Source organism: Peromyscus leucopus, chromosome 6 (genome assembly GCF_004664715.2).
Source record: "Peromyscus leucopus breed LL Stock chromosome 6, UCI_PerLeu_2.1, whole genome shotgun sequence".
NCBI lineage: Eukaryota > Metazoa > Chordata > Mammalia > Rodentia > Cricetidae > Peromyscus > Peromyscus leucopus.
Window position 1 is genome coordinate 35107394 of NC_051068.1, and position 26280 is coordinate 35133673.

General features: G+C 41.9%; 1 protein-coding gene across 1 annotated transcript in view; it reads left to right on the top strand.

The window, feature by feature from the left end:
• Positions 1–26280, top strand: part of Dclk1 (doublecortin like kinase 1) — a 302407-nt gene that overhangs the window by 222771 nt on the left and 53356 nt on the right. The window contains 4 exon segments of the mRNA XM_037206606.1: positions 3590–3684; positions 17835–17919; positions 20357–20465; positions 25870–25927. Of these exon segments, the coding sequence (XP_037062501.1) occupies positions 3590–3684; positions 17835–17919; positions 20357–20465; positions 25870–25927 (347 nt within the window).

Genomic DNA, 26280 nt, shown 5'->3' on the forward strand with positions numbered 1-26280 from the left:
TTTAGCTCAGGCAGTGACTGTCAGGTTTTCTTTTACAACCTAAAAGGGGAGTGGTTAAAGGTGGCAAGGTCAACTAAGAGCTAAAATCAGTTAATATATCAGAAAAAGTGAATTTATGTGCTCAAACTACATTCTGAGAAGTGGTTAGGTAAAAGTTAGGAGCCTACAATGTTAGTATAAATAATGAGTAAAATATAACTGCCTATTTCTCTTTAGAAGCCATAACTGTCTCTGTAAAACTCGACTACATCGTTATCTGGCAAGGTGGGGGTAGCTAGGCAGCCTGTGTCACAGCTTGATGTACCTGGTATGCAAAAAGCCCTTTCATTCTGAGTTAAATGTCAAAAGGAAAGTCTAGGGATAACTACTACTAAGGCTATGTAAGAAAGGAAGATCTGAGCTTAATTTGCACAAGAAACAAAGTTATGTACCTAATGTCTGCCTGGCCTAGGTGGCATCTCTGTATGAATATTTGCCTTAATTCAGGAGACTAGCAGGTGGTCTGGAATGTTTATTCTGTCTGCTGTTAGTCCTTGGATATTTGAGAAGTATCTCAGATAAATTGCTTTTGTCCAGAGCTTTTTGTCCTAGCCATGGATGCTAAAGGAGATATCTGATTCTAATGCTGAAAAAGAGAAACAAAAAGCCTGGAAGAAGGAAGTCTTACCTGTGTGACTGTTATCCAAATACCTTAATTGTATTGGGAAAAGCTATGTCCAAAGAATGATCAATTCACAGTCAGTTCTTAGGAAGAAGAATCCATTGGGGGAGCTATAATAGTGCACATGCAATTCATAGCAGAAAACAGCTGATATATTCAAAAGCCAAATAACACCAATACTCCTTGAGCCTTGGCTTCCTCTGGAAAAACCCCTGACTCTTCTAGCTTTGCCATAGTCAGCTGAATTCCTACTTGATATTTCTGCGGCTGGTAGCGTCCCTCATGTGTACAATGGGGGAAATTAATACTGCCTATGTCATAAAATCATCATGAGTCAAATGAGATGATATATTTTAAAGGTTCAGATGCATTGACTGGAGTAGGGAACATAATTCTACAGTAAGCTAAGCTGCCTGCCCCTCACCAAGCCTGTCTCTGACACAGATGGTCCTCTGGACTCATCTCCTCATCTTATGTGGTCATCTCCTTTCCTACTGACTTCTCCATGGGCTGCCCGGCTGACCTTGACCCCATTCGTCAGGAATTCCAATAACAGCATCCCAAGCTTCCCCTCTCAGAGCACCGCACTGTAATGATTGGTTCTCTGACTTCCCTGAAAGTCTGGTGCAGGGAGGGAAGGTGAGAACAGGAAGGCATGTAGGTTGTGGATTGTGCAGTTTAGGTCTCGGTCTTCAGCTTTCAAACTGCTCATTGTCTATGACTCAATTCCCTCATCTGTGAAACGGGGGAAAAATAACACTGCCTGTGTCATAAAACCACCATGAGTGAGATGAGATGATAGATTTTCAAGGTTCAAATGCATTGACTGGTGTACAGAACGTAAGTCCACGATAAGCTACGCTACCTACAGCATCTGCACTTGCTGGACAGAAATTTCTTGTGTGGGTTTGCTCAGAGAATGCCCACCGGTATGTGTGCCCTCCCCCATTCCATCCCTAGCACCCAAAACAGCAACAAACCAGAATTTCTAATATAAAAAGACTCACTTCTGTTTGCTTCCTTATTCGTCCTCATCCCTTCCCCTTCCCCTCTCCCCCATCAGTCTGTGTAGCCTTTAAGTATGACTTAGCTGTAAAGCAGAGTCAAAGTGGGCGATTTAAATGCTAGTTTAATAAAGGGTGCCCTCCAGTCAACCACCAGGGGCAGCATCTCCTCCCTGGGTAAGTGTGGGTTCTGCATCTACTTACATTGGAAATCTTGGTCTGTTCCCTAGCTCTTCCCTTAGAGATCGCTGTCTGGGAAGTCCAGTCCAGTAAGCCATAACCACAGAACTCATTGAATAAAGACAACCGGCAGCATGCAAGCAAACTAAAACACTCACAGCTTGCTGTTGTGCTATGAACAAAACAACATCCATAAACAATGCATCCCCCGCGCCCCCCCCCCCGGAAAAAAAGGTTTTTAAGAATAGTCATCAGTATATTTCAAAAGAAAAACTACCAATTAGTGCAGTATGTGGCATTTTAAAGGTCTTCAGAGCAGATGAGTAAAGGCTCAAGGAGCTTAAGTTTTTATGAGAACTCGGTGTGTGTGGGGGCGGGGGGGGTCACAAACTCGTAGACCTCTGTGTTTCCTTATCACCTGGAACTTGCCGGGCTCTGGACGAGTTATTATCATTTTGATTCTTGTATGAGTCACTGAGTTGCCTGCCCCCAGAGGCACTTCCTCATGATTCAGTGCAAAGGACTGAGCCAGCTGGGACTTCCGGAGTGAGGAGTTAGTGTGTGTCTGGTGGGGGTTGCGGTGGCAACGCGTTGGCATGAGGCTTAATTGACACCTTTGATGTAGCCTAAGACAGAACCCGCACCTCCCACTGCCGCTGGGAAGACGTCAGCCTTACGCAGGAAAAGGCATCTGCTGATGAATCCTGCATCTCATTCAGCCTGCTCCCAGAGCAGCCTTAGCTGTCCCTAGCTAATCCAACTGCTTCCCTTGTCTGCGGGTGCGGGGCTTGGTGCTGAGAGGAGGCTCGGGCTCTGGCTATTGTCAGGTCAAACACTAAGACTGTGTCCATGTTAGAACTCATAGAAGGTAAGTGGAATGCACTGACGGGTCTCCCCTCAGGGCATCCTCCAGAATGTCTGTTTCTCCTGCCTGATTCTTCCCTCCCTGTGCATCTGCGGGGTTGCCAAGTTAAGAGTGGCAGCCTCTAATATCTTTATAAAATCATGTCTTCGGGGGGTATGTGTTCTCAGAGGTGGTGCTAGTTAGAGACAAGAATTGCCTGCTTCTGTGGCTTCATCTCAGCTTACTGACAGTGTTTGCCACTTGAGTGTTGGGTAGAATTCCAGAGTTTGGGACCTGTTGGCAGCTTTTTATCAATTCAATAGCAACAAAGACAAACTGTAGGGGGTTTCTCAGCATCTGTGGGCAATTATTTTGTCCTGTTTGGGGCAGACCCATCAGAATCTGGCTTGGGGGGTGGGGGGTGGAGGTTAGACAGGACATAAATGAATATAGGAATGTGTAAAAGTGAGTGATTAAATTATAAAAACACACAGTTCTATTTTTTTTTTCCAAGTCTGTGGGAATACCACCTGTGAGCTGTTTCAACATTTTTTTCCACTGGGTAACTAAACTAAAGATACATACCAAAAGATGTCTCAAAGCCTTGAACATACTCATGAAAATTTCTCTTGGCTCAGATAAAGCCATCACTGGGAAATTGTGCAAAGTACTTTTTTAAAAAAAAAATTATGTAACCTGCTATTGTATTAAACACAAGATTAACAGAACAGTGAATGTCCGAGGATGGGTATTCCCTAAGGCTTTTCTTCACGAATCAGATAATGGGTCTAATTTTTAGCTGATGTCCCTTCTCTAACTGTTGATTTCCCTGAGAAGATGAATTGTCATGAAAATTCTTTAATGTGCTAATTTTCTGTGTGTGATTCCTTTTATTTCCAGTTAATGGAACCCCTGGTAGTCAGCTCTCCACTCCACGTTCGGGCAAGTCACCAAGTCCGTCACCCACCAGCCCAGGAAGCCTGAGGAAGCAGAGGGTAAGGACATGAGAAAGCCTTTTATTTAAGATCTGTCTAGGTGTCGGTGCAGAGTGGCATGGGTGCCAGCAAAAAGTGCTGCTTTTCTGGAGGGAATGACCAAGCTAGGGCACGGGGTAACCAGCTGTGGTTCACTCGCCATTGCTATGGGTCAGCTAGAACCCAGGTTTTCCAATTTCTTGGCCAGTCTTAATTGTGAGTAGAATGTACAGTGGCTGCTTCAGTTTTAAATACCCTCTTGTTTGCTCATACTGCACCTACTTTATTATGTATGCGAGTGTCCTTAGTTGCAATTAGTGTCATTAGATACTGCCATTAGTCACCAGCCTCTTAAGGGAAAGGAAAAGACCATGGAGGCAGCATCCTAGTAGGGAATTTCTCAGTAGCAAGCAGGGTGGTCCAGAGCCGCTGGAGAACCCATGCAGTAGGCCATGGGAACGTCGATACCGGTTTTGTGAATGGACCCACACTGAGCACATTTTCTTGTATTTATTTTTGGCCCCTGGTGTAATAACAGAGAAATTAACTGAGCTCAGAGACAAGTGTGTAAAAGTTACTGGATACAGTGTTAACTTCTCCAGGCTAAGCAAGGGGGTGACCTTCTGGAATGAAGAAACTACTCATATTCCCCTCACTCACTCCCTAGACTGCTCATCCATTCCAGTCATACTAAGGCCAGAGGATAAGACGATCTGGGAAAGGGAAAGGGGAAGGCATACTGGAAAAAGTAGATGACCTTTCAGAGTCCTGATTTCAGGAAAGAGATGGGGGACATATATCTCCTTAGGTGGCTTGTATGATAGTGCCCACTGAAATAGTTCAGCAAACAGATACCTCAGAGACTTTTAAACATCAGAATTTTTTAGTTTAATTTCTCTTATTATGCATTTAAATGACACTTCTAAATTCGATAAATTTAAGCTCATCAAATATGGAAGTCCCTCTCTTTCGAGTTTTCTACACAAGTTAGATCTGTAGGCTGCCAAAACCCATCAGCCTTTTTTCATTGGGGGCCAAAAAGAAATCAGCCAGTCTGTAGTCACTTTGAACCTCTTGCCCCAAATAGCTCTCTCTGGCACTGAATGGAGCTTGTTTAGTCTGTTCAAGCCTGTGATTTTTGTATCTGCTTCTCTATTTAATTATGGGATCATTTTTTAATTAGAGAGATCTGTCATACATCCTGAGTGATTTCAGGAATCATTAATAAACTTACTCAATATAGAATTGGCCACATTCATTCACTACCTTAAAAGATTATCCTTAGGTGAGAGAAGAGCCAATGTGGCTATTCTGTACTCACAAATACTAGCCTGCAAGGTTCCATTCCTTAGAAACAGCCAGAGATCTGGCATAGAGAATGTCTCAGGAACATCCTCTCTTGAAGTGTATGTGTGCTTCAGAGAACACACCTGTCACAGAAACCAAAATATCTTTGGATCCATTGAACTCAGGTCTCATTCTTTATTGATATATCTCAGGTTTGCTTGTTGAGACTAAATTCAAGATGATTTGGAAGACTTGCCATCTTCTCTCCCTGGGTGTTTCTTGGGCATAAGAACTTCTGCTCAGTTGTCCTTTACTAGAAGAATGAGGCCAGAATTTGCATCCTTTTCTTCTCAGCTTCCGTGGGATTTTTCATTCCACTGAGGCAGAAAGATTTCATCCAGCTCTGTAGCCACATTGACTTATGTAATTAGCACTTTGCAGTGCTTCAGAAGTAATTAACAGGTGTGACTCTCTGACAGATTTTTTTTTTTCACCTTGCCATTTAAAACACCAGGATAGCGCTATCGCTGAGGAAGCCAACTTTTTCTCATTTACTTTCAGGGGAACAGAGAGTTTATCACCATCTGAAAACATTTATTAAACACATGTTGTAAGCAGGATACCGAGGGCATTCAAAGATGGTTTAGTTTCTAGGCTTTTGAATTTGGCTACATGCATTCAAAGATGGTTCTGTTTTCAAGCCTTTGAATTTATGAACACCCTCCGTCTATGTACCATGGAGACATTTCCAGCTGCTTTGGTGAGAGGAGCTTTCATCTTTGTGTGTAGACAACTGCATTGAATAACCCCTCCCTGTCAAAACGGGACCAGAATAGCCTTAAAAACTGTTCCTGTTTCAAATTTGGTTAATATTCTTTTCAAACGGTTGGCTATACTTCTGTGCAGGAAATACTGAAATAAGTGAGGGATAGTACGAGCTAGAAGAAGACACTTCAAAGAATAAATTAATTCCTTTTATTGCAAATTAGAAAACAGTAGCCACTTCCAATTTTTTCTTTCTGTGTTGCCTAGTAACATACCCAGAAAATGAGTTGGCAAAGCCATTCATCCAGACAAACAGACAGACAGACAGACACACAAACACACACATACACACACACACTCACACACACCTTAAAATACAGGATCAGAAGCAAGAGGAATATTAAGATATATAGCATATTTTTACAAGTAAAAAAAAAATCTGTATTTACTTATGTTAACTATGGTTTAATAAGCTGTTTTCCTTCCCTTTAAGATCATGTTTCTAAATTACTTCTTTTTGACATTTTAGAATAGTCATATGAAAGACAAGTCTGCGTGTCAGATTTTATAAATACACTGGAGACAGTGGACCAAGGACCTTTCCTGTTTACACAAAGCACAGTTAGTTAAGTGGCCATCTAGAGGCATCTGCCTGGCCTCAGAAGTCAGTTTGTGAGGATCTCTCCCCATCCATGAATGTTTTTTGGTCCCTTTTCTTAAGACATCAAGGAAAAAGCATGTTGTGTGGTGTAGGTTGAATGAAGTTTCCCCATCGCACTCCCACATCACTGGCTTTTGTAGATTAGCCGATCCATCAGATGCTGTAGGAGTGGGTGGCACAAAACTGGAAAAAAGCCAACTGTAGATACTCTTGCTGGTGCTGAGCTGGTTGCCTGGCTACCGACACTGGGATGTAGTAGCAGACAGAGGCAGGAAGAAGACAGGAAGAGATGGAGAAGGGGTTGGAAAGTAGAAGGAGAGTTGGGATGGGATGGGGATGGGGATAACTGAGAATTCTTCCAGTCCCCCAAACATAAAACTATGAAAGGGCAGTGTGTGTTGGGTTTACACTGTGTGCAACAACACACTGGAGTTACATCCCAGAATATCCTGGATGCCAGCTGCTGCGTCTGATAAATTATTTTGTGAGGTAAGCATATTCTTCTACCCAGAATGGGAAGAAAATGTCCATAGAAGAATTGCCTAGACACAAAATAGCACAGCTGGTCTTGGCTGGCAGCGGGGGCCATAACTCAACTGGACACAGTGGAAGGCAGGAGCCCCTGATAGCTCAGGAAAGAAATATTTCTCGTGCCACTGAAATGAAATCATCACTCTGCCTGTGTTATCTTCTCTCTTATCCAAATTTGATTGAGTAGTTCTAATGATGTTAGAAGCCAAGGACCCATCCCTTTCCAAGTTGCTCCTCAAGAGCAGCTGGGAACCCGAGAAAGATGAGTAAACGAATCTGTCCTGCCCTTCATCTTACAGGACCTGTACCGCCCCCTCTCATCGGATGATTTGGACTCAGTAGGAGACTCAATGTAAAAGACACAATGGAGCGATATGTATGGTTTGTGATGGGATCAAGGTTTCCCATTTCCTAAGCAAGCGTCTAACAGCAAAATACACAAAAGAGTTTTGCATAAAAATTCAGTCCTACAGAAGCAAGTATGCCAACATTTTCTACTCATGATATTCTTCTTTGAAAGAATATTTTTTAAGTGTCTCCTCCATTTGACGTAACTGAGGAGAGTTTGAATACAATATTTGCTCCATTGCTGAGGATTTTATGACTAAGGTCTGGTTCCAGGTAAATTTGATATGAATCCAATATTGAGTACAAGAACCACCCTAACCATCCAACATTACAGAGTCACCATTTCTATAAATGAGTTTTATTTTTAATCATCACAGACATATAGATAACAATTTGTCTGTACTTAATATAAAGCAAATTCAAATAACAGTAGCAGACATGATTTTTCTAAAAGGTACACTCTTTTTAAAAAATCGTATGGCCTTTGGTTATTTTATTGAAAGATAATGCAAAAATTCTCCACAATTTTTCTGAGTGACTATGTCTGAGAAGGAGAAGGGGCTTCTGTAGGAGACCTCTCCCAAAGACTAATGTTAGACAGTAAGAATGTCCACTGGTTTTGTTGACACATGGATTTTATTTTTCAAGATTATCTTTTCTAAAAAATAGTGTCAGCTACATGGAAACCTGAAGAACTTGGCATTATTATTAGTTATACAATGCTTCCCTACAACAGCAACAGTATGTATATGTATTTTTTTCAAATGCATAAAGTTTTTGACCTAAAAAAATTTAATTGGACTTGTACTTTGTTTCAAAGAATAAACTCAGTTTGAGAATTGAAATTCTTCTAAATGGTGCTTGTGTACGCTAGGCCCCCAGATACCCACAGCGCCATTCTTTTCTTGTTTGGGAAATTTTCATATGCAAAACTCCTTTTGTGTCAACCAAGTGCGTCTATGATTATAACCCACTGTTAAACATTAACCTACTAATTCCTCTCTTCTAGTTCTCTATTTTCAAAAGTGTAAGTCAGCTTTGCTTAAACGTGAAAACAATTATTTTTAGATCTGGATGTTAGAAATCAATGTGTATGGTGTCTTGTATTTAGAGCATACCCCGTGACCATTTCTTTTTACTAGCTCAAACACTAACAATTTAAAACTTAACAAAGCATGGATTTTTATATTCTCCAGGCTTGACATATCTCAGTAGGGTGACAGATTTAAAATGTATGGTGCCATTTGGAGCCTTTTACTTGAAATTTCTTTCAAAATTTTTCTTGAAAACAATTTGAAAATGCCTGATTCAAGATGGAGAGGAATTCCCTTGTCATACAGTTTCAAATGTTATTGATTTATTTCCCTCAATAGACTGTTCAACTGGCAAATTTTCCCATCTGGCTTATAGTTACCTATGTTACTATCTCACTTGACAAGTGAATAAAATATTCCGACTGAAGAAGAAAAATAAAACGTCCAGGCAACCTACCAGCATTTGAAAATTTAGCCGAGTAATAATTAGTGTCTCATTATCCTGTCTGTTAGAGAGGAGGACACTTCTCTGGAGTGTTATATGAGAACTGCAGACTGATCCCTCCATCTTGAAAGGACAGAAAATAATCATACCTGTTCCAGACTTCAGATTTTAAAACTGTTTCCAATAGACATGAACAGAGACTCCTGCTGAGATCAAAGGGCTGCCTTGTCTTAGCTGAGACAGTAAACATCTGGGAGGATGCCTATGCTGTCTGTGGCAGTGTTATGTCTTTGTAAAATGCATTACTTAATATAGTTGAGCCCGTAAAAGATTAGTATGTATTTGACTAACCTGTCAAAAATGCAAAGAAAGCAGTGGGTCAGATGGTCCAGAACAAAAATATAAACTCCAGTAATTTCAGCTCCCCTGTGCTGCCAGTCTTATGGACAACCACTGCTTAGAGAAGCCCAATAAATGCTGTTTGTTCTGTGTAAGTAGCAGGTATTGCCAATTGCTATAAAGCCCACGGCTTTGTTTAGACACAGCAGAAAGAGAGTGGACTTGGACTAATTGCCAGTAGGTATTGTGGCCAACTTTCCATTCAAGCAGTTCCAGAGAGACGCTATTCCACAGCATTTCATCTTTGAACATATGACTTTTATTAAAGGATTGTTCAAGGGCCATATATCTCATTTACTTTTTGAAACTAAAGTCCCTCCAAGATTGAAATAGCATACGCTGAGATCTCTTTCTCTGCAGGAAATAATTCTATTATACTAAAGCAGAACTTTTAAACATCAAGCAGCAACCAGTTCATTGGTGGAACCCAATGTATAATTTACAGTCACTTAAGACATGGCTACTTTTAGAATTCTTTATACATCATTAGTCACTGAACTTTAAGAATGCCCTTCTGAGCAGGAGAGGATACCATCCAACAGAAGTCACACGCTTTTCTCCTGCTGATAAACCTCTGAATGTAGACTGTGCTGTGTTGACCTTTTTCGGGCTTTGCATTTGTGTTTACAGTTTTTTTAGACATAGCTAGAGAGAAAGATGTTACAAAGAGGTCCCTGCTTTCAGCATTTTAGAAGCTCAAAACCTAGTGATCCACAAAACATGGTGTTCAGTGTGAATTTGGAAGCTATGCGAAAGTCATTGTCTTGACTCACCATTTCAGCAGCGGGTCTGTCCTGTTGTAGGTTTCTGAACTAAAAGTCTGAGGTCCACCCATCTGTACACACGCCTGCATGCACATATGAGGTCACCCTAACATTTCAGAATCAGATTCCATGTTCTGCAAACATCTGAGCAGCTCCAGCGCCCTGCCTGTGAGGCCTCTGCTAGGCAGCAAGGGTACTCTGCTCTCACGTACGGTGTATCCGTGCCTGGCTGTGCTTTTGTTCCTATTTAAAAACACTGAAGTCCAAAAGCCTCATTTTTGAAAGAAAATGCGAGTGAAAATGTATAAAAATAGCCCTAAAAGATAAATCCATATATTTTCACTGTTGAATTACTAAGTTGTTTCTATGGTGGCCATATATCTATACAGGTGTGTAGGTGTTTGTGTGCATTTGCAGGACTTGATGTATATGTGGGTGTGCCTACGTAAATATCTGTGTGTGTATATAGAACACGAAGAACAAAGGATGGTGTTTGTGGTGTGGCCTTATAAGTTACTGGCTCCTATAGAATTGTATGTAAACCTTTATGTCATACAGTTGGGACAAGAATATTAATTAGTTGGTACATATTTAAGCTCAAAATCAGTTTGTTAAATTAGCATGATGAAACAGCTCCAAGTATTTACATGTACTGATTTATCCTAGATTCACTGAAATCTAGACAAATCAAGAACTGCAATCCAAGCAAATCCAATCTTACATTGATTGTGAAATGTAAATGCTCATTGGTGTTTCTATTGTAAATCTTGATGTCCACTCAGTAAATTGATTGAATGCAATGACATTTTCCTGTTGTGTGTATATTGATGACCACAGTGATTATCCATCAATGTTCACCAAACAGACTGATTTCTAGGCTTGTGGATAGTTGAGTGTTACACTGGAACAAAAAATAGGAAGAGTCAAAGTAGTTTCGAAGTTTAGTTACAAAGCCAGGTAACATGTAAGGCCATCCTGTATGTTCTTTTCATGCTTATAAACTGTTGAAATATTTTGAAGATACCTGCTGTGTGTGTCTATGTGTCTACATGAGTGTATACACACTTGAAAATGCTTATTGACTGATTGAAGTTCACTGTCTGTGTACATTTGCTCATCTGTGCCTATTTGCATTAGCCTCGCCAGCGCCTCTAATCATGCATGTTAGTGACCGCAGTGTTGGTTGAGCGAACCCCCAGAGGAATAGTATGGAGATCAGAAATATGTTAACATTAGAACAATTGCCTGATACAGCATATTAAACTGTCAGCTGAAAATATTTGTGATTTTGTGCCCGTAACGCATGTAAGGAAAACTGGAAAATCGGAGGCCCTCACTATAATTTTAAGGATGCATGACATATGGTGTCTTTAAAATGTATTCTATTGTAATAAAAGGTGATGGATAAACTCTGAGGTAGTGTAAGTGAAGCATGAAACACTTGGTGTTTGTATTATATATGGCCACACAATGTTTTTGAAACCAGGGTAGTAGATATTCGAAGGTTAATAGGCAAAGAATATGGAAGTTAATTTTACTGTGATGTGTTTTTGAGGCGTTTTAACTCATTGCCAGGCGAGGAACTTAGTTCCCATTTTTTTCCTGAGGACTCTTTGAAACACTATGAATGTTATAAAGTTGGATTTTTTTTTAATAAAGGTTGCATACCATTTGCAGTTGGAGTTGCTTGGATGTATAGTCTCTTCTTTGCAAAAAAGCATTTTGTATTAAAATGGTTTAAGAGCAGTATATTGGGAAATCCATCACTTAAGGCAACCTGCAGAATTTTGTAGAGATGAGAACTAATGAAATGTTTTATTGAACTACCCAGTTTGGAAAGTTTTCACACCTTTGTGCTGTAAAATGCTGTACCTTGTGTTTCACGTGCAACCATGTTACCCTTTCCTGAACTGAACTTTGTGACATTTAGCAGCTTAGCTAAACCATGTAATAAACAGGAAAAACTGCCTATGTTGTTCAGTGAGTTTCTTTGGTTAGATGCTAGAATTGAAGTAACTGTGTGGGGCACGGGTTGCCTTCATCGCCATGGACGAGGTCTTCTTGTGCTGAGTAGTAACAGCAGGTGCTACTAGACAGGCTACAGAGTAGCACACGTGAAGTATAAAATACTGACAGGAAAAACAAAGTAAGATTATCTGATGGGAAATGCTGTTTCCAAGGGCTGCATTGTAATTAGCAACATACCTTCCTCTCAGGATTGCCTTAAGGGTGAATTTGTCAGACAAACTGGCAACTTTCTTGGGGGTGGGATTAAAATGCACTAAAAAAAAGTCATATTAGCTTTCTCCTGAGCTTAATGACCTTCGTCCTAAGGTCATAGAATTTTCAGCAGGAAGATGTATATGGGTATATATGTGTATGTATACAGGCTACTTGTTTTGTAAAACATTGGATAAATATATTCAATAATTTACAATTAACTAATGATAAAAAAAACATTTGATACCTCAACTTTTTCTTAGAAAAAGTATATATAATTAATTTATAGTACAGTCTAAAGAATAGAAAAATTTACTCATCAAGTTAGAATATACATTACATTAAAATTATAAGTGACCAGGGCTGGAGAGATGGCTCAGCGGTTAAGAGCATTAGCTGCTCTTCCAGAGGTCCTGAGTTCAATTCCCAGCAACCACTTGGTGGTTCACTACCACCTCTAGTGGGATCTGATGCCCCCTTCTGGCATAAAGTTGATAGAACACTCATATACATAAGATAAATAAATAAATCTTTTAAAAAAATTATAAAAAAGATCATCCTTACAGTTTTAGATCTAACACTTTTACTAGATTTCTGCTGAGCTTAATATTATTAGACTATAATTTTCTCTCTTTCTTGCTTCCATGATAAACTTATTCAGTATCTATAGCTACAATGGTACAACTAGAGGGAATTTTCCAAATTTATATAATTCCAAAGGGCATTTATCTTCATTTAACAGAGATTGAATTTAAATGAAGTAGGTGTCTAAAAGAGTAGCGAGCTCTCCTCATTAAAGACTGAAAACTCTACTTGAGAAAATTCCTAAGGGAATGACTCAATCCATGAGGTACAGAAGATGACGTCCTTAGCCCCTTCCAAGCTATGGGTTTGTGAAGAGTGAGTGGAAGGACTGAGTGATCCAGTGTGATGGATTCTGGACAAGTGGCTCACATGGCAGGTGTGGGGAGCTTTGCCTGAGCGTTCTGGTTTTGAAGCAGAGGCAAAGGAGAGGACCTGATGCACCAGAGATTGTATTGTAAGTGAATTCACTCACTTTTGAAATCTTAGCTCCCATGGTCTCTCTAGCAAAGATATAATCCAAGATCATCATTTTCATGTGCCCCTTCTATCAACAAACCAATTTCCTGAGTAATAGCTTTTTGGTCTTTTAAACAATCTGGCTGAACATTTATGAGTTTTTAAATATTCAGACATTTATTCTTGGTTCTGTGTAGAGTTAATTTAGGAAGAACACGGTATCAGTACTGTAGACAGAGTCTGCCTTATTTCAGAGTGGGCTTCTGTTGGTCATTGCAGATTGGTGCTCTCAGCCTTCTGTTCTATAACCACTTGGGGAGTAAAGGAATGCATGGCTTTTCTATATCCCACCAACTCTTGTTAGACTCCAGTGCCCTACACAAACATTTTTTTTTCATGTTGCTCTATTGAGTTGTCTTCAAACTCTCTGTAGACCCATCATCAAGATTATTCAGACAGTGGTTAGTCTGTGAAGCATTTATTTCTTATGTTTCTTTTATAAAGCTAATTCAGAACTCAAACAAGGGTGAGCACTGGGTTTCTTGGTTCTTTTCAGCCTCTTTCCACATCAGCAAAACATAATTATATGCCAAGGCAGAATCTGAAGATAGTACCATTCTCCAGCCAAAGCTGGGTTATGTGATAGATTTGTCTACTCTGCTTGAGTCAATTGTATCGATTGGATATTTTCCAAATCTTGATACAGTGTGGACCCTGGCTGAGTGACAACATTCATACAAATGCCATAAGTAACTCATAACATTTAAAAATGAACTGTGTCTTTGACAGCAGAGTCGTCATATACATCTTGGTAAAATGTGGTTAGAGCTGTTAGCTCAGCTTTCTCACTTACTTCAAAAAGTTTGCCACGTCCATCCCCATCTGTTATGTGATCCCAGGCTAAATCATTATGCTTGGGGGTGTGTTCTTACTTTGCAGGGCAGCGCTTTTATGGAGGTGTTCTGTAAAAGCCTCCAGGTGTCAGCAACCTGCCCAAATGGTTCTCATTAAAAATGTGGGGAGGCGATGACATCTCAAATGTCATGGCACCTCTCCGGGCAGCTAATTGTGTTAAATTCTAAAGTAACCATGTGTTTTGTACTATAGGCCCTGAGGCCTCCGAATTAGCAAACTAACTGAAATCACCATAAAACCTCACCAGCATGGACCATCTCCAGTGATTTGTCCACTTACCATAAAGTAGGTAGAGTAACTACATTTAGAAGCAGTCGGTCTCTTCGGTGTCTGTCAGTCCATATGAAGGACTGGCAGATTTCATTAGGTCACTTCTAAAGAGCTCATTATATGTGCTCGTTACCGTTTTCAAGCCAAACATGCAAATTCAAATCTAAGTGTCTAGGCATACCTAGGCAGATTAATAACAGCTCCCACAGAGAGCCATGCGGATTGCTGGCATGGTGGAAGGGAGGGAAAGGAGAGGGTAGTGGGTGGGATGGCAAAACCAGAATCCAAAAATTAATAGTCTAGGAAAAAATATAAAATAAATGAATACTATTCAGGATGGCATTTAACATAAAGTCTCAGCGCTTGGTCCATAAAATCAACCTCTCAAATAGGGAAATGGGTTCGCCTGTGAGGTTGATAAATTGTTAAAATGGGGCACTACAGAGAAGTCAGCATGACCTTGACGTGAATTAACTTTCTGTTCAGGAGAAAGAAGGTCCAGTGCTGGTTGAGCACATTTAGATGGTGGCTTTCAGTTTTGAGTACTGGGTTTAAAGAGGATTGGCAGCTCTGGCATGCCTCCAGGAGGTGGGAGAATCACAGGTCTTTATCACATGATGAACAAGAAAGTACGGGCATCTACAAATTGGGAAAGGAGGCTCAGAGGAAGTCCTGTTGGTTTCCAAAAATCTAAAGTCTGTCTTGTGGGAATGGATTCCATTTTCATACTGGGTAACTCTAGAAATGGGCAACAAAAATGATGAATAGAAAATATCCACAGTACTGGCTGCACCTTTCTGTAGTGGGGAGTTTGATCTCTGAGTGGAAATGGGGTGGAAAGGGTCACATTTAAGGTCCAGTTCAGCTCCTGAAGTTCTGTGAGGGGGTCATTGCCATTGAAAAGTGCATAGTATTCAGCTTCTTACTTCTTTGGAGAGAGAAGAGATAATGCCCTTAGAAGCTCAATAGATTTATTTTACTGTACTTGAGCATAATAAAGAAAACTAGAACTTTCCATTTCCAGAATACCCTCTTTATACATAAATAAGCTTTTCCCTTAAAACCACCGGTCATCTACTAGTCTCAACCAGCAAGGAATTTGAAATGGCATGGGCTATATTTTCAAAAACACAGATTTAGAGTTGAAAAAGCCAAAGCAATTGTAGATATCAGCATACTTGTGTTGACCCTACTCTTTAAAAAATGCAAAATGAACTGAGCTTAGAAACCTTGGGGACTTTTGTTCATCTGATAGGACAAAAACAGCTGGTAGGGTGGCGGGCGTCCATAGCAGCAGACATTTGCTGCTCTGTTGAAAACGCACTTCACTAGTCAGCGAGACAGTTTACTGAAGAATACACAGCAAGTTTATAGAACGCTACACATTTTAAAAGATGTTACCATGTACTCAGGGTCAGAGTTCCCTGCAGAGCACCTGATGGCCTTACTAATGGAAGCAGCCTTTTTAACTGAGTATATAGACTGTGGCATCTTTGCGAGCAAATACACTAATCTGTTAACTTGGGTGCTTGATGAAACAATGTCTTTGGACTGTAAAATATGGAATATAACACGACAAGGCAGCATCTGCCACATCCAAACCATGATATACCTACGTTATGAAACATCATTTGTGATGCTGAGAGAAGACACCTAAGGGTTAGACAGCCCAGAAGAGAAGTTCTCCAGCCTATCCGTTTTATTTCATGCGTTTCTGCCTGAATCATCATTGCGTTTGGAATGATGCAGGAAAACATCTCGCTGTTCTGGAAAGCACACACCTTCCCCTCCAGTGTGGTCATGTGAATGTTTATTTTCTCCAGGGAGCGACATACTAAATCTGCCTTGTCTCAGCGTTCCATGCAGATATTATAAGTATAAAGTTTTTGCAAACAGGCATTCTTGGAGGTCAGTAGAGCATGGCTTCGAAGCTGATACATTTACTGTGCCTTCAACATGGTGGGCTGTGATTCTGTACTAACAAACAAACAAACAAACAAAAACTCTGTTTGGAAATCAGAATCTTTGAATCTATGATGTTCCTAGTTAAAAGGAGGCTAGCTGAGAGAATATGGGGGAAAGACTCGAGTCACCAAGCTTATTGGGAGAAGATTTTTGTGATACAGGGAAGTACAAGGCACATTATACAAGCTGTATGACATTTGGGGGTATACAATATAACATCAAAACTTCTGAAATGTCCTGTAAGGAAGCAGAAGTATCATGGTTAGTATAATTTTCATTCTAAGCTTGTCAATTGTCAAGATCAATGAACTCACCAATGGGATATATCCATCTCTGTCCTTTGTCACTCAGGAGAGGTTCTGTGGTGCTTGCCTCAGATGGCCCTGGAATGGTTAGATGGTGTATCCCCAAACACATAAATCTGTTTTGTGAAGAAGCAGGTATTTGGGGTTTCTGTGCAGGAGGCTGTTGGGTGTGAGCCACATACAACTCCTCTGCCCTGTTTGTGCTCAGCCATAGCTGGCTGGAATGGGGTGGAGGTTGAATGGGAGACGGGTAAGCAGAGGAAATGTAGGTCATGTTAGCTTCTCCTCGCCGCTTCGTGATCAATGCAACTACAGCCGCTCTCCCTTCTCTCTGCTCCACAGACAGCCGGCACCATGAGCCAATGCCGCCCCCTCACCGCCTCCTGCTCCCATCAGGCCAACCAAGTGGATAAACCCAGGGGAACAGAAGGAAGATCTTTTAGGATGAGCTGTGTTCACTATTTAGAAATAGCATAACTGTGTGCAAGCTGTTTTCTCGAGAAGTAGGGGCAGAGACGGAAGCGTCCCTTGTCAAATACTCTCCCAGCCAGTTGTGATATTGAATATTTTCCCTCTAAGGGACTCAATACCCTGTTTGCTCTCATGGGTCTTCGGTCAGAATCCATCCAGACTACAGGAGACTCTCCTGGCCTAGGCTTTCATTCTTGCCTTTCTCTCAGGCATATTATGTATGAGAGATAATAGCTGGTCTCCTATTGGCTGTGTGTCTTTATCTCAAAGTGAGAGTAACAAATCCAGTCTTCTACTTTTCTCTTAAAGTTTTGCTAAAGCTGAGTTATTTGCTTTTTTTTTTTTTTAAGAATAGTCCATAACTAACTTAAAAGACTTTTTGTTATTGTAAAAATAGAAATAAAGCCAGAACGGCACCACATTTGAGACTCTCAGCATAGACTAGAAAACAGAAGTGAGATGCCTAAAATCTGGCAGACTGGAGCTCAAGGATGCTAATTTTGAGAGAAGGAGTCATGGGCATCCAGGTTTCCAACAATTCCCAGTCAATACAAACTCTTACTGGCTAATAGCGAGGGCGGGATTTATGACCCTCCTTAGATATTCTTAAGATCTCCTTTCCCAAGTTTGAAGAGCAGTTCCTCCCTGGGAGGGGCAACACTAGCTCCTGAGATCCTGGGCTGGGTATGGTGTGTGGAGGCTCCATCACTCTGACCCAGGTTTTTGTATTCTGTTCCTGTTCCCTTACAGATTTCTCAGCATGGCGGCTCCTCTACTTCACTTTCCTCCACAAAAGTCTGCAGCTCAATGGATGAGAATGACGGCCCTGGGGAAGGTGATGAGCTGGGGAAAAGCGCAGCTTGCAGGGCGGATGGAGGAGGAGTTAGCTGTATTTACTCTGAAAACTATAACATCTCAAACACAATGAGTAGCCAAACTCCAGCAGCTCGTGGGGGCGGGGTGTCATTGGGGACAGGAGTGGGTGACTCCTATAGGCATTAGCACCCTCTGTCTGAGACTGGGAAAGAGAAGTTGGCCGGACTGAGTGCTTTCACATCCTGTGTGGGTGTGTGATGCCTAGGAAGACCAGCTACTGCCTGCCTTTGTGCTCCAAGCTCTACTCCCTTTTTGGAAGTGAAAAGACAACTGTGTCTTGTGTATGAGCACCTGTAGGTGGGCTCCAACTTAAGGGAATTCAACTGATCAAACTATAACTTTACAGGAAGAAGCACTGCTAACTGCAAAGACATACTGCTTGTCCCCTAAACTAATTTGCATTAGAATTTCTCTGTGATGTAAGAAAGCGGTCTGGATTAGAGTGTTGACTTTTTGGCCAACTGGCTGGATGGTGTGGAACAAGCCCTGTCTTAGTTCCCCTTTTATAGAAATGCAAATTATTAAATGTCAGCATTTCCACCCTCCTGGGCTGTAATCAGGCTCAAATCAATGAGGGGAAATAATGTGGAAAAGGAAGAGTTTTGAGATTAAGCCACTGTTAAGAATAAGTTCCTCTGCTTCAAGTGATGTGACTTGATATTTTTCCAAGAATGCATCCTCTAAGGGATTCTCTTACATTAAGTGAGACACATGACTCACATGGGAATCGTTTGCTTCTTACCATGGTTATAGCAGACATTTTTGCATGTGTTGAAACTGTATTCCAGTCATCTAGGAGTCTCCTTCATTCCAGTGTGCTGTGTTCACCCAGTGAAATGCAATGGTCCTTGACTAAACCTAGGCTGAGTCTAGAGGGACTGGATCCTTTATCAATAGTTGGTAGAAAAACCCCAGATGTTGTGTCTTGGATGGGTGGCCCACTGAATGTTTCCACTGGAAGAGAGGACAGGTGACCCCATCTGTACGATCACAATTATCCCAGAGGTCATGGCTAACTCCTGTATCACCCAGGTACAGAGTCCTAGGACCCTATCATCTGGCAGATGGTTTGTAAATTCAGATAACCCACAACCATTTCCTCCCCTCCTCAAGGAGAAGATGAAAATCCCAGGTCAAGTCTTTCAGACCCGGGCAAAATCATGACTCTTTCCTGGGTGGGCTAAGGGAGGAGGCATGGACTGCAGCCCTCACTTTATTCTGGGCATTGCCCAGGTAGCTTCCAGTGATCCAGGAGGGAAGTGCCATCCACAGCGTGGAGGCCGTGAAGATGCACAGGGTATAGGAGAGCCAATTGCCTGCGTTTTGACTTTACTTTCTAGAAAAGGCAGCCCGTTTGCGCAAGCCCTGTGAGGCCAGCACAAAGGGCCTCAGACGACTTTCCATTCCTTCCTCCCCAGCACCACACATGCAGTACAAGCTACAAAACTTACCAGAAACCCCCTTCACACCCAAATTTATTTTGAGGGAGGAAATCCAGTGTATGAGGACAGGCCAGGAGGAGAGCACAGTTAGGAAGCTCACCAGGCTCCTATGCCATTTTGCATGTGGGTAGCTTGGGGGCAAGCTGGGATTTATAACTTTAAAGCATGTACATTTTACAGCCCAGATTTAAAAGGGTTTTTATACCCTTGACATGTTAAAGGTGATGCGTCATATTTATGTGACCCAAGCATGGCTTATTTAATTTTATAGCCTTGGCTATTTAAAGCATTATTAGGCATTTGTAAAATATTTCAAAATACATTTTCAGAGGGAGAAAATGCTATGTTATTACAAAAACTGTTCTGCTCACAGACATAATAGATATCAGGGTTTAAACTCGACATCTGCCATGCAGGTTCCTTGGTGAGAACATTTGTCTAAAATCTGCTCATTGATACTAGGGAGGGGTGGCCAGCAACCCTGAGTGCATAAGGAATTTTGCAAAGATATCCATTTCAGGATGGAGTCAAGCTCAATGTCCAAACAGCAGGACCTTTTCATGCTTGTACAATGTCAAGCTGCTCAGCATCCCTCCAGAAATGCTTTTCTCTGCCCTGTACATAAGAATGTCATTTCTCTGAATACAATGGGTATTCAGTGAGGGCTATTGATCAAATTAGCATGAAGTTCAAAATGCAGAATTTCCTCCTCTGAATCCCCGCTGAAGCAGAAAACATAAGTGGCAGTGATATAGGTCCAGGTGGGCCCAATAGGTGTTCTTTTTAATTAATCATTTGGTTAAAAACCGTGGAGTCTATATGAGCCTGCAAGGGAGGGGACTGCCCACAGTGCTTCTGAATTGATTCCAGTCTGTGAGGTGATTCTTAGAAAAGTATCTTTTGTGGTCTGTGCCTCCTTCTCTATCAATAAAAACACACTAATAATTCTTTCAGAAGAGTCTGAGGAAGGCTTCCAGATTCCTGCTACAATAACTGAGCGATACAAAGTTGGGAGAACAATAGGGGATGGAAATTTCGCTGTCGTCAAGGAATGCATAGAGAGGTAAGCAGGGGTCTGTCTGTGTGGGAAGTTCAAGGAAACACTTGGCCTCCATGGTTTCCATGACCCAGTCTCCATTTTCAGACAGAGACACATACGGATTAAGTTAACGTCTCAACCCCAGAGACACAAAGAATAAAAATTAATAAACAAAAGCCATCTAAAAACAGACTGTAAAAATGTAACAATTCCTGGGATGCTCTCTAAGATAGAAAGACTTTGATTTTTACTCAGCGTATCTAGAAAAGCTTCCCAGGTCTGGCAGGTAATATTTTTATATTATTTTTCTTGAGGAGTTATTTTGAAGACTTCCTCTCCTCAAGAATGTTCTTTTATAGAGTTGGATCTCTAATGTATACCAAAATAAAAATTATTTATGACAATAACCTTGAAAAGTTTGAAAACGCATGTGTGCCAAGTCTACAAAAATGGTACTTGATCTGTGAAAATATTTTCAGATGGATAAACTACAGACCCTGTGGGTTTAGAGTCAAGGTCCTTTCAAGCTGTCCTCAAACTCACCATCCTCCTGCCTCTGCCTTCCGAGTGTCAGATTTACAGGCATTTTCCATGCCCGACTTAGGCAGAGGTTCTTAATGACTGCTCAAGGACAGTGGCTGGAGGACACAGGGCAGAGAAGTGACGACAAATAGTGTCAGCCCTTAGGGAAGTGACCTCAAAACCTCAGCTCAGTATCACACTCAGAGCTCTGTCCTGGGCAGTTGCCTGTGTTGGGGATCTGGACAGCTAGCATCTTCTCAGAGCTGTGCTGGGGGCATTTAGCTCATCCCTTGAGGGGATCCCTCTGGATCTCAGGGGGCTGGCTTGAATGAAACATGTGTCTCCCTGCTCCCTTCCCCCCATTATTCCCACTGAGCTGAACATTCCTCAGGTTCCTGGGACCTGTGTTAAGTGTCCCTGCCCTGTGTCATACCACTACTTTACTGAGAGGACACCTCGGGCCAGGCTGCTGTAGCACAGAAGAGCCTGAATCTGAGCCACTTAGAAAGGGAGGTCTGCCTAGGGTATCCTGCATCACCAGGATTTAGCTGAACCAGCATCTGCCTAGATGCTGGACCCCAGCACGCCTTCTTTATTCAAGACAGCAAAGCCCCTACTAACTAACCCTCACACAGTAGCCCTCAGATCTCATTCCTCTCAGTACTCCAGCTGGCCTGGGGTGCTCACGGTGGCATAGCAGCCTTCTGTGGCACTTACTCTGCGTGAGGTCGAGTCACAGTCGTCAGTGGCATGGACATCTCCCCTGCTGGTGCTGTCAGTTCATCTTTCTCCTCTCCCATCGTCCCCAGCCCCCACAGATGGAAGCCCGCCTTCAATTGCCTGGCTGTCAGATACAGAAAACATTCCGTGACCACCTTGGCATCCACCCTTCCTGAAACCACACCAACCACTATTTACCGAGCATCTATCTGTTTGTGGTCCTTACACTATAGTATCTCATTGAATTATAATGATCCAATCAGGTCAGTGTTGCTGTTCCCATTTTATAAAAAGATAGAATGAAGACATTAAGTGTCCAAGGCCAGTCATCTACTAAACATGTAGACCAGAGCTTTGTTCCCAAACACATACTTAAATCTGTCTACCCAACTGCTTCCAGTAAAGGATTCCTCACAAGAGTCTAATAAGGAACTTACCTGCACCAAAGTCACTTTTCCAATGAACAATAAAGCAGAAATTAAACCAGGAAAGGCATTTTAAGTAGGAAGGCTCCTGTTTTGGCAGACTGGCATGGTCTTTCTTTGTGGGCTTTCTAACCATTTGCTAGCACTCATCATCTCTTAGGTTGCCCCAGTGGTGAGTTATACTGGTTGATCTCCCTGGTCCTGCGCCAGGATGGTATCTCAGTCCTAGGATCCCAACCTTCATTCACTAGACAGTTAGACAGTTCCCACTTCTCCATACAGAATTTTCCTCTCTCTCTCTCTCTCTCTCTCTCTCTCTCTCTCTCTCTCTCTCTCTCTCTCTCTCTCTCTCTCCTCTCCTTCTTTCTTTCTTTCCTTCTTTCTTTCTTTCTTTCTTTCTTTCTTTCTTTCTTTCTTTCTTTCTTTCTTTCTTTCTTTCTTTCTTTCTTTCTTTCTTTCTCACTTGGCTTGTGTTCATTTTGCATGAGTTCACATCTTGGGCTCACTGCGTGAAACTTTAGAGTCTAAATACCAGATTGCTCCAAAAGTGTCAGCCTCCAGCTCCTGCTGAGCAAGGACATATGGCTGGTGCCCTCTCTCTCCAGAGATATTGTGAAACATTCTTTTAATATTTTACAGAGATCCAAGAAAATAAACACAAGCTAAGAATGTTGTGAATGGCACATGCTGCTTGTGGGTGCATTCTGCTATGTTTTGGGGGATAATGGGTAATGATGTTCCTGCCCTGTAGTAATATGCCATCACAGGCAGTTTTTCTGCAGTGGGTACAGTGACAGGGTGATAGGGTGACATGGGCCTTCTCTTCTGTGGGCCTTCTAGCATATTCTTTGCTAGCACACCGCTATTTGAGCCAATGAGATTTTTAAAAATATTTTTATAAATTCTTTGAGATTTTCATGCATTGTATTTTGATCATATTCATCCATCTCCTCTATCTCCTCCCAGATCCATCCCCCCATTCCACACCCATCCAACGTGATGTCCTCATTTTGTTTTTAAATCCATTGAGTTATATTAACGTCATCTAAGAGCTCTTAGCATGTGGCCATTCACTGGGTTATCCTGGACTACCAGGAGCACAACCCTTAAAGAAAACTAACTCTCCTTCTCCAGCAGCCACCAATTATCAATAGCTCCTCGGCTAGGAGTGGAACTTCCTGCACTCTCCCCATCTCCATGCTGGAATTTTGTCTAGCTTGAGCTTGTGTGGGTCTTGTGAGCGCTGTCTCAGCTACTGTACATTCATGTCCTTGTAGACATTCACCACCTCTGGCTCTTACAGTCTCCACTACCTCTTCCACAATGATCCCTGACCTTTGGGAGGAAGGTGTGATATGATGTCCTGTTTAAGGCTGGGCACCGGAATCACTCTCAGCACCTTGACCAGTTGTGGGTCCTGGTGTCAATCACCTGCGGCAGTAGGGGGCTTCTCGGATGAGGGGTCAGGTATGCTGTAATCAACTCGTATGATGAGAAGCCATTAGGAGTCAATGTAATACTATGTCTCATTAGCAGAGCAGTAGTTGCAGGTTCTTCCCTAGCTAGTGTCTCATCACATGTCCTTGGCCCTGATAACTGTCAGGCATGGCTACTATCTGTGGAGCAGCCTTAAGTCCAACAAGAAAGTGACTAGTCCATGCTGTCAGAATTCCTGGTTTTGCAAGCCCAACTTGCACTTGGGCTCCAACCTTAGGCCATATTTAATGGGAAGGTGACCTTACCAACTGATTTGCCCTAGACAAGGAGAAAGACATAATTCTCTGGTACTGCTGCTCTTCCATGGCCTAGAGAGTCCCATGAAAGGACAGGAATGTAATAGCAGGAAGAAACAAGCAAATGACCTGTGTTGTTAGCAGCAAGCCGGACATCCAGAATTATCTTCCATGCCTTAAATCAAGTTTGTTATTTTGGTTAAACTGTGCCTTGGCATTGTTACCTTATGGTTTATAGTTGGCACTAATACCTGCTTTGGGGCTCATTTTTGAAGACTAGCTGCTCCTCTAAATGCATACTTACAGTAATTAAGGGTTATTATTCCATGACTACAGCTCTGCCTCTAAGAAGTCAAGAAAGAATTGTTGTGATATTAAGCTGAGTGGTCTTCTGTGGTGTGTTGTCTGATAGAAGATGTGAGTACATTTGGTAGGATGTTGGTGTTATAAAATGTTCTAGCTAGAGAGGTGTCACATACTTCTTTACAAGGCCTGAGGCTACCCAACCCACGCTTGATTCCATCTTCCCCTCCATGGTAGGCTTGGGACAGAATGTAAGATCCTGGCCTTCTGGGAGACAACCCTGTCACCAGCACAAGGATGTCTGCCTGCCTATAAAGAAAAACTCCACCTTCCCAGATTCCACAGTAGCCATGGCTATAAAAGACTTCTAGCAGAGAAGGAAGGCTTCAAAGTCATTACCTTCTGGCTTTCCCCCCAGATTTCATCATAACAACGTAAGGTTTACTGAGTGTTTTCTGTGCTGGGGCCTGAAAGTACAGTAACAAGCATTTTTAGAAATAGTACATGTTACTAGTTTCTAAAAGGCCCATGATATTAAAGTAACAGATATTTTAATACTTGGCCTCTAAATTGGTCTATAGAAAAACCATTTTCTTTGCTCTAAGCATACAAGTGGGCATCCCATTAAATTCCATACGAAGAATTTGAAATTCCCTTTTCCAAATTGCTCCTTCATCAGCCTCGTTCCAGCCACAGCCATGTGGATCCAGACAAGTGACGCGTCTCTGTAATGAAAAGGCTGGGATCTGCGGGTCTTGTGCCAGAAATGAAAGCGTCTTGCTTGCGAGGCCGCCATTTAGCGTAATTTCCTGTGTGTTGTGTCCTCTAACAATAGCCATGCCCTCGGGTTTGGTGTCCGAATATCTTAGAAATATTGGCCCTATTAACACTTATGGCAAGGTGACAGCATGGTGACCCCTCTGTCCCACGTGCATCGGGCATGTGGCTGGGCTATCCGGGAAGCTCAGGGTCTGAGCTTTTGTCCTTGGCACGTGGCTATGGGGAAGTAAGTTGACTTTAATCACCTTTCCATTTCATACTGTGATGGACAGCCACAGAAGGCCCAATGGGTCTTAGGAAGCTCCAGAAAAGGTTTCATCCTTTCTCTTTCCTCTTTGAGCCTCATCCCTCTTGGGTTCTCCAGAAATTCACCCTCAGTCTCTGACACTGAACGGACATCTACAGAGTGTGATCCGCTTCTCAGGAGAGTTCAGGGGGACTTGAGAGCTGTTCAGACAACTGTCATAGTCACTCTTGTGGAGACGGAACCCCAAGAAAGACTGACTGGGCCCAATAGATCACACTTTGATTCCCAACACTCTGGTAGCTGATGCAGGAGGATCATCAGTTTGAGGCCAGCTATTTAGGGAGACCCTGTGTGTGGCAGGGGTGGGGGATAATTGAAAGAGTAGCAGAGAGGACAATTACCCACATATGCTTTGCACCCCTGCTCATGACCATCAGGAGAAGGGACAGCAGCCATGGGGCTTAAACAGTCACAATGGCAGTGTCTTCTGAGTAAACATGGCTGCATCCCTCCAGGTCTGTCTGTGCTAACACATTCACTGTCCTTAGGTGGGGTAAACCCGTAAACATCTGCAGACTTCTTCGTACAGAAGTCTGTTTCTTTCAAAAACAGAAACACTGAGACCTACAAGCAAGAAATTAACTCCCAATGAAAGGACTCAATTGATCCAAAAATTAAGTTTTATTTTCTATTTGCAGGTCAACTGCTCGGGAGTATGCCCTGAAAATCATCAAGAAAAGTAAATGTCGAGGCAAAGTGCGTACCCATTTTATTTGCTCTTGTGAAGCTAGCATTCAAGGGTAGAGAGAAACAGAAACCAGCTTCCTAATTCAGTGCAGCCCAAGAGATGCATTCTGATGGAACAGAATGGCACAAACTTAGAAGAATGTATAACTATATAAATACTCCTGAAAATAGATAGATAGATAGATAGATAGATAGATAGATAGATAGATAGATAGATAGATAGATAGAGATAGATAGAGATAGATAGATAGATAGATAGATAGATAGATAGATAGATAGATAGATAGATAGATAGATATTCCTGGAATAAAAGTAGTTGGGATGATTTGATTTCATTTCTTCTCCTCATCTTTGCTCGCTTT